General features: G+C 32.9%; 2 protein-coding genes across 3 annotated transcripts in view; both read right to left on the bottom strand.

Moving 5' to 3' along the window:
* The window catches only part of LOC145635935 (FAD-linked sulfhydryl oxidase ERV1-like), a 33,008-nt gene extending 32,140 nt beyond the window's left edge, over window positions 1-868 (bottom strand). The window contains exon 1 of the mRNA XM_081687320.1: window positions 620-868. Coding sequence (XP_081543446.1) covers window positions 620-805 — 186 coding nt within the window. The 5' untranslated portion in view covers window positions 806-868. The remainder of the gene's footprint in view (window positions 1-619) is intronic.
* Window positions 869-2,452: 1,584 nt separating this feature from the next.
* On the bottom strand, window positions 2,453-8,603 carry LOC145634695 (protein sym-1-like). Of its 2 annotated transcripts, XM_081686093.1 has the most exons (5): window positions 8,020-8,603; window positions 6,910-7,014; window positions 6,312-6,540; window positions 2,951-3,075; window positions 2,453-2,760 (listed from the first exon to the last, which is right to left on the bottom strand). In XM_081686093.1, the coding sequence occupies exons 1-5, from the start codon at window positions 8,422-8,424 to the stop codon at window positions 2,677-2,679; spliced, it is 948 nt and encodes a 315-aa protein (XP_081542219.1). In that variant the 5' UTR covers window positions 8,425-8,603; the 3' UTR covers window positions 2,453-2,676. The 2 variants fall into 2 exon arrangements, with proteins under 2 accessions (XP_081542219.1, XP_081542220.1); XM_081686094.1 differs by lacking the exon at window positions 6,910-7,014 and having other exon boundaries at window positions 8,020-8,593.
* Between the last annotated feature and the right edge of the window lie 5,098 nt (window positions 8,604-13,701).

Genomic DNA, 13,701 nt, shown 5'->3' with positions numbered 1-13,701 from the left:
AAGGATGTCAGCAACCCAATCAGCTTCTTTATATACACGACGTATGCTGATTTACATTAAAAGGAGTCTGTGAGGTGACACAGTTTTTTCACATTGAATTAAAGATAGACAATTCAACCCTTTCTAAAATCTCACTAACCAAAACAATAGGCAATGCAACAGACCAAATGAACTTCGGCTACATGCAACTTTTTTGATGCCACTAACAATGTGGCCATGTGGGTTCATCCAGACTCCAAAGCATCTTCAAACTCTGAAATCAATCTGCTCATTGCTTCCAAGATGGCACAACACATCCATACCTTCCTAATGTAACACATACATAGCATAATTCAAATTCCAATTGATTTTCAGAATTTAGTTTCCTCAATACCTTAATTCCAAATAAATCCCAATACCAAAATTCACTAAAATTCGCAATGCACACAATAACCCCAGCTACTATATTCTCGAAATACAAATAGTAGATAAAGTTTAACACACAAAATTCGAAGTTAGGAGAGCATTTAACAAATGGGTAATTGAATTTGACAAAAGAGTATAACATAATCGTAAAAATCAAATCTTAAACAAAGTTTCAAATTGAAATAATAATCTAATAAAATAAAGGGAAAAATACCTTAGCGGAAATGTCAGTAGGGTATGATGAATTTGGCTTATTGGGAGGGGATAGAGAAAGAAGAGGCTTTTCATTGGAAGGTGAAGGGTGAATAGCTAAGCCAGTGAAGGAGAAAAGTTGGGTTTGAATAGAATTTGAAATTCTTTGGAAGGTTTTGAAGATGGGTTCTAATGGATTCTCTGACATGGGTGGAGAGACAGAGGAAGTGAGTGTGAAGACTGAAGAGGGTGAACCAAAATCAGAACTCTAGTCTTCTGTGGTTTAAGATCGAAACTGCATTTAATTATTTTGATAAACAAAATTTATTTCTCGAGAGTGATGGATATCTCAAATGGTTAGAGCTTCCCTCCCGGTTGTCAGGAGATCATGGGATTGAGCCCTTGTGGCTCTCTAAACACCAAAAAAAAAACAAAATTTATTTCTTAAATGACAAAATAGTAAATGAAAAAACCTAAATATTTAGAGATCTAGTCAACATGGCATTTTTGTAAATTTATTAAAGACAATGCGAGTATGCGACCTATACTTAATAAAGGGTTGTTAGCTTATTAAAAATTTTGTTATTTTTGTTTATCATAATGATAAACTTGTATTTTCTCTACACTTCATATATGATATGAATTTATGACCCATAAACAAATTATGTTTATCACTTTATCATAATGATAAACTTATATTTTCTCAACATTTCATATATGATATGAATTTATGACCCAACATCGCCTCATTCGAAGTTTTTTTTTTTTTTTATCTACTAGTTTGTTCCCCGTGCGATGCCCGGATTGTTTATAGACTTTTAAGATAGAATTATATTATAATTCAATTTGATTAAAAATAAAATTTTAAATTAACTTTTTTTGCTACAAAATCTATCTATATTTATCTAACGTGGTACGACACTTGGCGAAAAGTTAAAATGATATTGCGTATATTAATGTTTGAATAAGTATATGATGTTGGCTTGTGGCCTAATTATAAGTTTTTTATTATTTGGTATTTTATTGAAAATAAAATTCTAAACTAACCATCTTATTTTAAAATTCTATCCTAATTTGAAAGAAATTGAAATTTTTAACTAACTTTTTTATCTTATGAAGTTTATCCTAAATCTATCCAAGGTGACACGACACTTGGTAAAAAGTTGGAATGTCAAGTGTTGCTATTTCGTGACCTGGCTAAAAAAATTAGCTTTATATATTAGTTATATGATATATAAAATTATAAAAAAAAATTGAAATTGAATTCAAATTCCATAATTTTGTCATCACTATAAATATAGTTTACAACAAATTGATATAAAACCAAAGGTGTAGCAACCTATTTTAGGTGTTTCATTCACCTATATTTCACTTATCAAAACTTACATGAATTTATATAAACATAATAACCTTTTTAAAACTTATTCCCTCCATCTTGAATTGTTTTCCCTATAGAAATATCAAATATGTCACCTTATTAAGTTTTGGTTGAGTAGAATTAACGAGAGAGAAAAGTGGTGGGTACACTTTTGTCAGATTTAGTGTCACTTTTGTCAAATTTAGTGTCACTTTTGTCAAATTTATCAATGAAGCATAAATAACTTTTATATATGTCAGGGTAACTTTTGTGCGTTTTAGTGTAACTTCTGCACATTTTATTGTCACTTTATAACGGATGTTCAGTAATTTACTGAACATCCGTTTTATTTAAAAGTTTGTATTATACAATTCCCTTATGCATCACTGTAACGCAATCAGACTTCTCTGATTTTGACCCCCATTCAGCCATTCTGCATAATTTAAGTCGGCATAACATCCAAAAAAATTACAGCAAATTAACATACTACACAAGATATCAAAGACTTAAAATAGTAGTAACAAAATTTTCTAATAGTAGTATATAAATACTGAAATATATTACAAAAATTAACCAGCCAACCACGGTCAACTGAATAGTCAAGGAAGCTGGTTTAGTTACTATAAGAGATGGAAGGTAATGGACAGACTTGTAATCCATTATCAAATAGTTGATAAAATTGTTCCAGAAAGCCATCTAGCTCCTGAATGAAAATTGCATCATCAAGCCACACTCGGTTTTTCCAAACTTGCCATATATGTCATATAAATAGTCCACAGATAAGAAAATGAATTGCTCGCTAGCGGCTGCAAAAACAACACTAAATTAGAAACAGATAAAAACACAGCCTTAGTGGTCATGAACTTGCTTAATGAATTGCTTGAATTACCCTCCCCTACTGCCCCTTAGCCCCCCGTTGATATTCTAGATAATAAAAGATAAAGCACTGATTAAAGAACACTTTAACATCCATCACAAACAAGCTATGACTGTTACCTGTAAGTGAACAGGAACAAATCTGAATGTGATGAAATCACAAATTGGCCAATACATGACACCATTTAGCATTGTTGGAAGTAAATCCCGCTTCAATCTCGCAAAAATTTCCATGGCATCTTCACCTGAAATAATAGCGAGGAAGAATGTAAAGATTGTGAAGAGAGTAGTTCATATTCATCCCCAACACACTCAAAGAATCTGAGAGGAAATTTGTAGCACAATAAAAACCAGCCAATCAATGCATATTTCCATTGAATTCTCAGATAATTTCATCAAAGCAAAACTGTACAAGCATTAATTACCATGGAGCATACCCATTAAACACCAAAGACAAATACGGCAAGGATCACAACAAAGCACCAAACAAAAAGATAGGTAATTGACGATTTGTGCTTTAACTGATTTACTAGCTCCACAATCCAAATCTCTCCCTTTCACTATTAGTTCAATTTTTTAATGCAGCAGAGTAAAATTTCCATAGTAAAAATGGCAAACTAAATTTGCAGAAAGGAAATGACTTGAAAAGATAACCCTTCTCCAACAGTCCGACCTTTCCTCCAAATAGATAAGCTAGACACACAGTTGAAGCTGAAAAAGATTTTCCCCAGTCCATATATACATTCAGCAGCTATCCAGGTAATAGTCCCTCCAACATGACCAACAACATTTGTCCAAGGGCCTTTATTTAGCAACATTTTTATGCTTCACACAGATTAATATTACCTCCATAACCACTATAATGACAACAGTGGCTTCACGAGAATCAAAAAGTAGCTTTCTAATAATAATCAACATCCCAGACAACTTGAGATATGCATTTCCTCAAATTACAACTAAGTGTTTGTTTTGCAAACAACAAACATGGAGAAAGTGAAATTCATAGGAAATAACACAGATTGGGTAGTTATATATTGACCAAAATGAGTAAATTGGAGGATGTGGAAATTTATGGCAAAACATGAGAATTAGTCAACAAAGCCCCCACCACAATCAATCAAAATTGATGAGAATTTCAAATTCTCATGCTGTCAACCAAACAATATAAGGAAACTCCTAGAAATTTAATAAGAGAAATAATTACCCATGAAATCCATCCCATCAGAAATTGCATTTCATGGGAAGTTATTCCCTTAATAAATTACTAAGAACTTCTTAACTTATTTGGTTAACAACATGAGAACTTCAAAATTCCCATGTTGTCAACCAAACAAGTTGAGGAAACTCCTAGAAATTTAATTAGAGAAATAACTACCCGTGAAATACATCCCAAAAGAATTGCATTTCATGGGAAGTTATTCCCTAACTAAATTACTAAGAACTTCTTTAACTTATATGGTTAACAACATGAGACTTTGAAATTCCCATGAATTTAGATGGACGAGGAAGGGATAAGTAATTTATTCCCCATGTTTTGTAGGAAATTTTTTATAACCACTTGCTTCATTTTAATTTTTCTGTCAAGTGTCAACCACGCAGTTACCCAATCTATCAATTCCCATAAATTTTCATTGCTTCCATTTGTTATTGTCAACCAAACAAGAACTATTTCATATGTTAGTATCATATTGTGGTCCTTTCTTAGACACAATGTTACTTGGACAAGAGTACAAATCAGATACAGGTGTCTGAAACAAAGAATTTAGATAATTAGGATACGAACACTGCCCAAAATTCAGACACAAGATTGGATATACAAGAATACAACCATTTTTGAAAAATTTATACAAAGTATTTAACATTTATATTCATGTATTTCATTTACTAATTCATACACAGGTTTGTGTTTCAGTGTCTGCAAAGTAACTTAGTAAGAACTAAGAAGCAGAAAAAAAAGAGTTTGTTAGTCAAAAATATAGCTCAATAGGAAACCCAAATAATGGTGACTGACCTCAAACCCAAGCAGTAAATGAGCTGCAGTCAGCCCAAAAAAACAGAGATAATGCATGCAAAGAATGATCCATCAAAATAAATTAAAAAGAAAAAAAAGAAAAAAATCGAGCACATGCAACAAAGAAGACAACAAAAATTCCAGCCATCACAATCGGTTCCTCTCCCTGTCAGCCCCTCCAATATCTTTCTTCTTACAGTAACTTTCAACTTCAATTGTCAGCCTAGGGACATTTCCACCAATTCTAGATCTGAAAACTTTCAACCTTATCGTGTTATTGAAGTCTTGAAGACCAATTTTCACCCAGATATCACCCCTTAGTCCTTTTCTTTGATTCATGGTTAGAACAGAAAGCCATTTCTGAGTACAAAAGCCGCACCCACCCTGTCTTTTGTGCTTGGATCTCTGTTGGGTTGTATCAAAACCAATACTCTGGCAAATATCCCTTGTCCGAGTAACATAGCCTAGACTTCATTTCTGTGACTAATTTCATAAGGGGGTGTTTGGCAAGACATTTGGAATGGAGTAGAACCCATTTCAATGGTTTGTTAAACATTTTTTACCATGGTACCTCATATAATAAGTATCTAACTTCATTACAACCCCCTTCAATGGAGTTCAATCTCACACCCACCTTATCCCCTAAGTTTATAAATCCATTCCACTTTAGACACAAACCCTAACTAAATAAATATCTTTTAGTTTAAACCAAAAAATTTTGGCATGATGTTGGGTTCCCCATCTATACCACTTTGGTATGGGTTCCTAATCCATTCATTCTAGTTTGCTAACCAAACGACCCTAGTTTAAAAGAATAGTGATTGTGTTCTAACAAGTTACACCAAACAGCTGATAATATGTAGACAACTTAGTTATTAAAGAGGATACCATGCTACAGCCTGCACAATTTGAAATTAATGCTTTGATTGTGTGCAGTAATGAGAAGGCCACATTAATTACTTTGACATGGGTATCAAATGAAGTATGTCAATTAATGAACTTTCAAACTTAAAACTCATAGAATGCTCCAGCCACTGGCATGTCTTATCAACGTGGCAGAAGCATGAGTTGAAACTCACTTGAAAGACCTAAAATATAGTTTATAACTAAGTAAACAACAAGCTGCATACACAAAAGCTAAACAAAAAAGTCTCAACTCTTTCATGCACCAATACTGCTATTCAAATTGACACTATTTGTTTATCTCCTTCAGCTGTTGCTACAGCAAAATGCCATCAGAACTATGTTTTAATCTTAATATATATATCCTAAGTAAGCATGTAGCTCCAGCCCATACTAATCATGCTGTCTCTACCGCAAGTTTCAAGCAATTATTGAGTAATAAGATTGGCCATTAAGCTAGTACTCTCCCCTATTTCTTGACCTGCATTGCTTGCATGAAAGTGCAAAATATTTGACAGCATCACACAGTTATATATTGTAAAACAGTGGGATTTAAAAATTCCCTACCTTGCAGAGCAGCATTCATCGAGAAGAAAGTAACGGTCATAGTTGGTCCATAAACTGTCTGCCCCAATACCATTTTCTTCACTGTTGTCAGTAAACTTGTTCCTGGAAGAATTCTTGACATAAAATTGAACCAATAATGCAACGTTGGACCTAAAATCACCCCTCCATATCCAGCCATGCGTAGCGTCCTAATCAAGTCATACGACTCAGAAGATTGCAATGCAATAGTCTGTCATAAACCAGTCACGCCATATTAATATATACATGCCATGATATGGAGTGCAATTCAATAAGAAAAGAATTAAGGAAATCAAGGATAGATTAACTTTCTAATTGACTCACGAAATACATAAGAATAGGATATCAAAAGGTAATAGACTGACGTGGGGTATTTGTAAGGAGATGCAAGTCATGATGATCATGACATTTTCTTTTCATTTAGTATATATTTTTTATTCATGATAAATGTATGTTTTCTTCCTTTTTCTTTATTTTCAACTTTTTATTCATAGATTCTAGAGACAAAATATGTCAAGTGAGATATATTTCAGATATATCCTATAATTGTCCACAAAAATAAGATAAAGATATACTCCACCTGACATATCCAAGATGTATCAGGCAGATGTGTGTTGATGGCCAATAAGTGCCAGATGCGAGACATGCCACTTACATGGTTTGTATTGCAAACTAAGCTGGTAATCTACATAAAACCAAATAATCATCTAAGAAATTGCAAGCCATATGGAATTTTCAAACAAAATAGCATTCTGTACAGAGTTTGCATTTCCTAACCTTAGTCATGTTCATGAGTATACTCTAAAAACGCCTTGGTGCGCCTTGAGCCTTTTTATACAATGGGTCCATAATTTAATTTCTTTTAATCCACCCAAGACCCAACCCAGTCCACCAACTAACTTCACATCTTTCTTCGGCAAAGAAATTAGCACAGATTAAATCTTGACAAGCCATGTTCATACCATTTTTTCTTAATGGTACACACATGAACATGAATAAGGTTACAATTTCCCATCCTAACCCCGAAACAACTGTATATGACTTTATAAGATAACTAATAATCACCATTAGTTTGACAAAAACCTAAGATGTTCTACAAGTTAATGCGCATTGATATCGTCCAAATTTATAAGCTCAATTGCCTCAATATTCCTTTCTCCGTGTCCAAGTATGCATATTCTAAAAAACAAAGCAAAGATAACCTATTTTTCCCAAGCAAATTAACTCTTTAACCCATGTTAGCTAAAATATTGTATCTCAGCTAACTTTAGTTAGGTGAATTCTTGAAGGTTGGTCGCCAAAACCTGGGATAGAAATCCCGTCTACATTATTGTTCATTACAACACACAATACTCCAAATTCTCGCAATTTACTATAACAAGTTTCTAACTTCATAAAACCACTCATTTCCTAGAGTAATAATAATAGAATAAAAATCCCACTTTTTCAACAAAAAAACAGTCAAAATCTTTCATAGATTCTTTACTCTATAAAATAAAAACAATACCAAAAACTTCCCTAATTTATTTCAAACCCCCATTAATTTTCTTTAGAAGTTGACATTTTTCTAATACAATAACAATCAAATTCATACCATTTTCTTCCCAGCATAATCCCAAATCAGGCATGTCACAATTCAAAAACTCAATCAACCAAAAAATATTAAAATTAAAGAAAATGAAAGTAATACCTGAGAAGTCAAATCAGCAGCAATGTAAATAAGAGAAGAAGTAACACTTTTAGTAAGAACAGGGCGAGACTTAATCAACCCTAAATACCACCCAACAAACCCAAACTTCGATAAAACCGACGATTTTGTCGACGTTGACGAAGATACCGACGGCCTAAACAAAAATGGCGGCGCCGGAACCTCGACTTCTTTGACTGATTTTCTGAAAAAATTAGAGAATCTGGAATAATACTTTACATTCTGCTGTTGTTGCAACAATTGTTTCAATTGATTATGATTATAATTATGACAAATTTGAGAACCAATTTGTTTGGAATTATTGTAGAAATTATGATGTTTGATTAAATTAGAGTAATAATGGCGGAAATTAGCACTACTTTGACTGCGTAATAAAGCAATCGCCATTTTTCTGGGAAAAAAAGGGGGTTATTTGGTTGGTTAAGAAGGGTGTGAAATGAACTAATGAAGAGGAGAAAAGAGAAAAGGAGGGTTTTGGAAGGGTTTGGAGTTAGAAGGAATAATGAAGGTTTTTATTTTGGGTGGTTTTTGATTTTTTTTATTGTAATGAATGAATGAAGAGGAGGAAAGAAGGAAGGTGGGGCTAGTTTGTGGCAGAAAGGTGTGAATTTATGTGGTGACGAAGGTGGTTGATTGAGTTACAAGTGTGATTTGAGAAAAACGTAAGGGTTTTTGTTTAGGGGTTTGTCAGCAATTCCGGATTGTTTGGAGTTGGACCGACCTTCATGTTATTTTTTATTGAAGTCTTCATACCAGCCACTTAAGACCTGTTCTGTTTTATTCAGCTTTAGTTCAATTCCTATTTTTCTTCTCGCATAAACAATTTTGTTTAGTTCAATTTTTAATTTCCTTCTCTTATAAAAAATTCACTTGAACTCAAATCAACTCATTTCAGTAAATCAAAACATGTCCTTTAGATGACCGAGGGCCTTTTTCGCTCAGCTTAATTTCACTTCAGTTTAGTTCAATTCCTAATTTCTTTCTCTCATAAATAATTCATTTCAACTCTATTTAGTTCAGTTCAATTTAGTTGTTTTCAATAAATCGAAACAGGCCCTAAGTCTTGTATACAACGGGTGTATGTTACTTTGTTATATAACGGGTTAAAATTATGTTAAAATACTTAAAGTTACCCTTTATATTACAAAAGTTATTTATTTTTATTAATAAATTTTAGGAAATTTTGAATTTAAACACCACAAAATAACTAAAAATATGGTTTTTTTATTTTAAAAAAAAAAAACTTTATATTTTAACACCACAAAAAACACCAAAAAAAGGGCTTTTACCACCACTTAATCGATTCATGGATAGAATCCGTTAGTGGGACCTACAATGCCACGTGTCAGCATATAATTGGTCCAAAACATTTAAAAAAACCTTAAAACTACTCCAGCCACCCAACCCCCACCATCAACCCCACCGCCACCATCCTCTCACCTTGATAGCCCCGTTCCTAGCCCAAGCCACCTGAAAATCCGCTCACTCCCTTTCCCCGTCCCTAAACCGGCAGCCCTCCCCAACGACCACCAAAAAACAGCTGTTGTTGTCGCCGTTTTTCATAGCCCTTAAAAACGGCCACAATAAACGCCGCTAGTGGTCGAAATCGGCCGGATTAGGGTTGAAATGGTCGATTTCGACCTTAAACCTGTCGATTTCAACCGTAAGTAGTGGTTGTGGTCGTTCGTTTTTAGGTTGCTTGAAAAATAAACGGTTGTTTTTGGTGGTTGTTGGGAACTGACGGTTGAATCTAGGGAGTGAGAAAGAAAAGGCAGCGCTTTTCCGGTAGCTGGGGCTGGAAATAGGAGGGTTAGGGTGAGGATGTTGTGGTGGTGCGCCGTCGGCGGTGGGTCTGGGGTGGTTGGGTTAGTTTTAGGGATTTTTTTTTTCCTTTTTTTCTAAACTAATAATATAGCAACACGTGGCATATTGGACACCACTTAAAGAAAATTTAGACGACAATTGTTAAGTGGTGGTAAAAGCCAATTTTTTTAAAAAAATTTTGTGGTGTTATTTTTTTGTAGTGTTAAAAACCATTTTTTTCGTTTTTTTTGTGGTGTTAAAATCCAAAACTTTATTTTATAAAAGACTAATAGTGTATTTGATTAATCATATTAGTCTTTATAGTATGTAATTATGTATCTATAAGAAATTACACATGATTAAAAGTTACCCTTTAAGTTTGGTTACTGTAGACATCTGACCGTGTCTCCCCAAAAACCAAACCCAGTGATGAGTACCTTTCACGTTATTGATTATCGAACGAGGTGAAATGTGAAAGAGTCTCGTGATTTCTCTGTTTTTAATAAAAATAGTTCTTTCTGTTTTCGAAAATCTTTCTTTTCGTATCTTGTTTATGAAAACGTCCAGTCCAGTTTAGTTTAGTCTATTATATGGGTCCAATAATTGTGTAGTTGGATGGGGTTCGAAAAGATCTTTCTGACGATATATTATAAGCCCAATTTCGAGTTATAACGAGGAATTAATGTACACCCATTGTACACAAGACTTAGTCGACTCAAGATACATCTATACAAAAGAAGCAAATCGGGTATTCGGTCAAAATTTTAGGAACCATGCATAAAATTTGTTGGGATCAAGTCTTAAAATTCGGAATTGGAATTGGAACCACTTCAACCAAAACCTAAAATTTAGGAATTGGAATTGAAACCATCCGGTAATGGTTTCCCGTTCCGGGTACCCATTTATGTACATAATTATAAAAATTTAATACGAACTATAATACTAATTTTGATCCATTTTTATGTTTAGAATTTAATACATATATTTGTATATATGCATGAAGCTATTTTATTAGAGTTAGATATTAATAAAATATTTTTGGTGTAATGAAATATCTAAATGTGGATGACTATTATCCCATGTACCATCTAGAATACTCTAGAGTTGGGTATTTGATTTTATCCGTTGATGGAACTCTAGATATTATTCATGTATATATATCCCGTACTGGATGGAAGAATATACAGAACGAACTCTCTCTATATATTTCTCTTCTATATTTAACACGTTATCAGCACCATTGTTCTACCTAGTTGAATTAAGTTATCCTACTCTAAATTCAGGTACGTTTAATATAACGTAACTATTATACAATTACCACATACTTCATTCGTATTAGCCGTAGCCACAATATTATGTTGTATGTATTTCGTATTCTGATTTGCAAATAATCTTTTATATGAATCTTTTTTTGAATTGTTCATTAACTTTGTTTTAGTTACTACCAAACTAGTATGTTCTGCTATACCTTTTTATACTTTAATAATGTTTATTATACTTATACATGAAATTTGGAATTAGGATTGTTTGACTACGAGAATGGCTTTTGCAAAGTATATAATTTCATTGCTTTATTGACTTGTGTGCACACTACTAATTCTATTATTCATCATTTGATTCTATAGTTTCGTTTTAAATTATGTATAAGCATGATTTTGTTTAGGAATATATAATCACCGTCTTCAATTTTTATTAGATCATGTTGTTTATATTTAATAATTTTTTTATCGCAGTCAATTAAAATAGATCTCATTAACTATAAAAGGTTTGCATATATTGTATTATATGTGTGTTATCTCGATTGTATATAAATTAGTATGAATATTCTAGATGTTAATTATTACCGATAATTCACATTAGATTCTATGAGAACAATTACCGATTTAATTTTGTTTATGTTGTAACCTGATATTGTTTATCATGAAACAATCATTGATTTGTAACTATTTCATATGAAGAGTTTGGCCGATTAGGTGTCAGTTGGTTTAGATAACTTTATGTACATGTTTCACATAATTTGATTTTTTTTTTTTTTGCATGATAATTCTTTTTGCATGACATAACCGATTAGGTGTCAGTTTAATTATCTTTGCATGGTCTTTTTAGCATCATAATAATGATAATTCCTTTTGCATGTTTATCTTTAGCATTAATATTACATACTGTGGGTGTTTGATGGCATGTTCATGATTACTACTAGTATTATAAATTTTATATCTAATTAAATAGTATTCTATTTGTTCGGTTTGATCAATGTGACATGTATATTCTCCAAATATCATAGATAATCATTATGGTACAATGCAAGTATGTTATATTTTTTTTTAAATGTCCTCCTAATTTATAATATTGTTTTATATATCAGTGAATCATGTCAAACCTTGCAAAACTCGAATTTGTTACTCTTGATATTACTAGAAACAACTATCTGTCTTGGGTGTTAGATGCTGAAATACATTTGGATGCAAAAGTACTTGGTGACACTATCAAAGAAAATAATACAGCAACAAGCCAAGACAAAGCTAAAGCCATGATATTCCTTCTCCATCACCTTCATGAAGGCCTTAAGGCTGAGTACTTGAGTGTTAAAGAACCACAAATCCTTTGGAGTAATCTTAAGGAAAGGTATGACCACCAGAAAAAAGTGATATTACCAAAAGCTCGTTATGATTGGTTACATTTAAGATTACAAGACTTTAAGTCTGTGAGTGAATACAACTCAGTCATGTTTAGAATTACGTCACAATTGAAATTATGTGGAGAGAAAATCACGAATGCAGAAATGTTAGAAAAAACATACTTTACTTTTCATGCAAACAATGTTGTCCTGCAGACACAATACCGTGAAAAGGGTTTTACAAAATATTCAGAATTGATATCCTGTCTCCTTGTGGCTGAGCAAAATAATGAACTATTAATGAAAAATCATGAATCACGCCCAACTGGCTCTACTCCATTCCTTGAAGCGAATGCGACATCCCATAGTGGGAAAGAGCAAAAGGCTAAAGATCACGCCAGCAGCCGTGGTCAAGGTCGTGTTCGCGGCCGCGGACGTGGATATGGTCGTGCTCGAGGTGGTCATTTTAGGAACTCATACTCCCACCAGAAGTGGGACAACAAAGATGGAAATAAGAATGAGAAGGATAAAAATGAAAATATATGCTATCGTTGTGGAGGAAAAGGCCATTGGTCTCGTGTGTGTCGTACACCAAAACATCTAGTAGACCTTTATAAACTATCAATCAAACAGAAAGGAAAGAAAGTGGAAACAAATTTGGTGTTCGAGGATGGCGAAGGTGATTTTGATAACGGTGATTCAACTCACCTGGAAGCGACTGATTTCTTTCCTAATCCTGAAGAAAACAATTGAATAAATTAGGATCCATTGGCGAATAAACTCTATTAATTAGCTTGCATTTATTTTGTTTTTAGAATTTTATCGTAGTACTATGATTTTATGCTTTATGGGACATTTGTTTTTGGACAATTTTAAGTTTTGGGGCATTTTATGTTTTCGTATATTTCATTATTATCATTTATTAATTTAAGTTATTTGATATTGTGAATCTTATATTAGTTCCTTTAATTCTATTAGAAAATGAATTCCTTTGGAGCTCAATCATCAACCAATGGTGAAGATTTATGTCTAGTTGATAGTGCTACCACTCACACCATACTTAAGAATAAGAAATATTTTTCGCAATTGATGATGAAAGAAATTAATGTGAGTACTATATCAGGTAGTACAAAAATTATAGAAGGCTCCGGAAGAGCAAATGTTTTATTGCCAAGGGGAACAAAATTGGAAATTATTGATGCATTATATTCCCCTAAGTCTCAAATAAATTTACTAAGTTTTAA

This window comes from Chenopodium album, chromosome 6 (genome assembly GCF_948465745.1).
Source record: "Chenopodium album chromosome 6, dcCheAlbu1.1, whole genome shotgun sequence".
Taxonomy (NCBI): Eukaryota; Viridiplantae; Streptophyta; class Magnoliopsida; order Caryophyllales; family Amaranthaceae; genus Chenopodium; species Chenopodium album.
This window is presented reverse-complemented; position numbering and strand designations above follow the sequence as displayed.

Bases quoted from the DNA above. Each gene is read 5' to 3' on its own strand.
- LOC145634695 (XM_081686093.1), bottom strand. From the start codon at position 8,424: ATGGCGATTGCTTTATTACGCAGTCAAAGTAGTGCTAATTTCCGCCAT. The intron at 3,076-6,311 runs GTAGGGAATTTT...CTATTATTTCAG, and splicing joins GATGAATGCTGCTCTGCAAG to GTGAAGATGCCATGGAAATT. The intron at 2,761-2,950 runs GTAACAGTCATA...TTGTTTTTGCAG, and splicing joins TTGTTCCTGTTCACTTACAG to CCGCTAGCGAGCAATTCATT.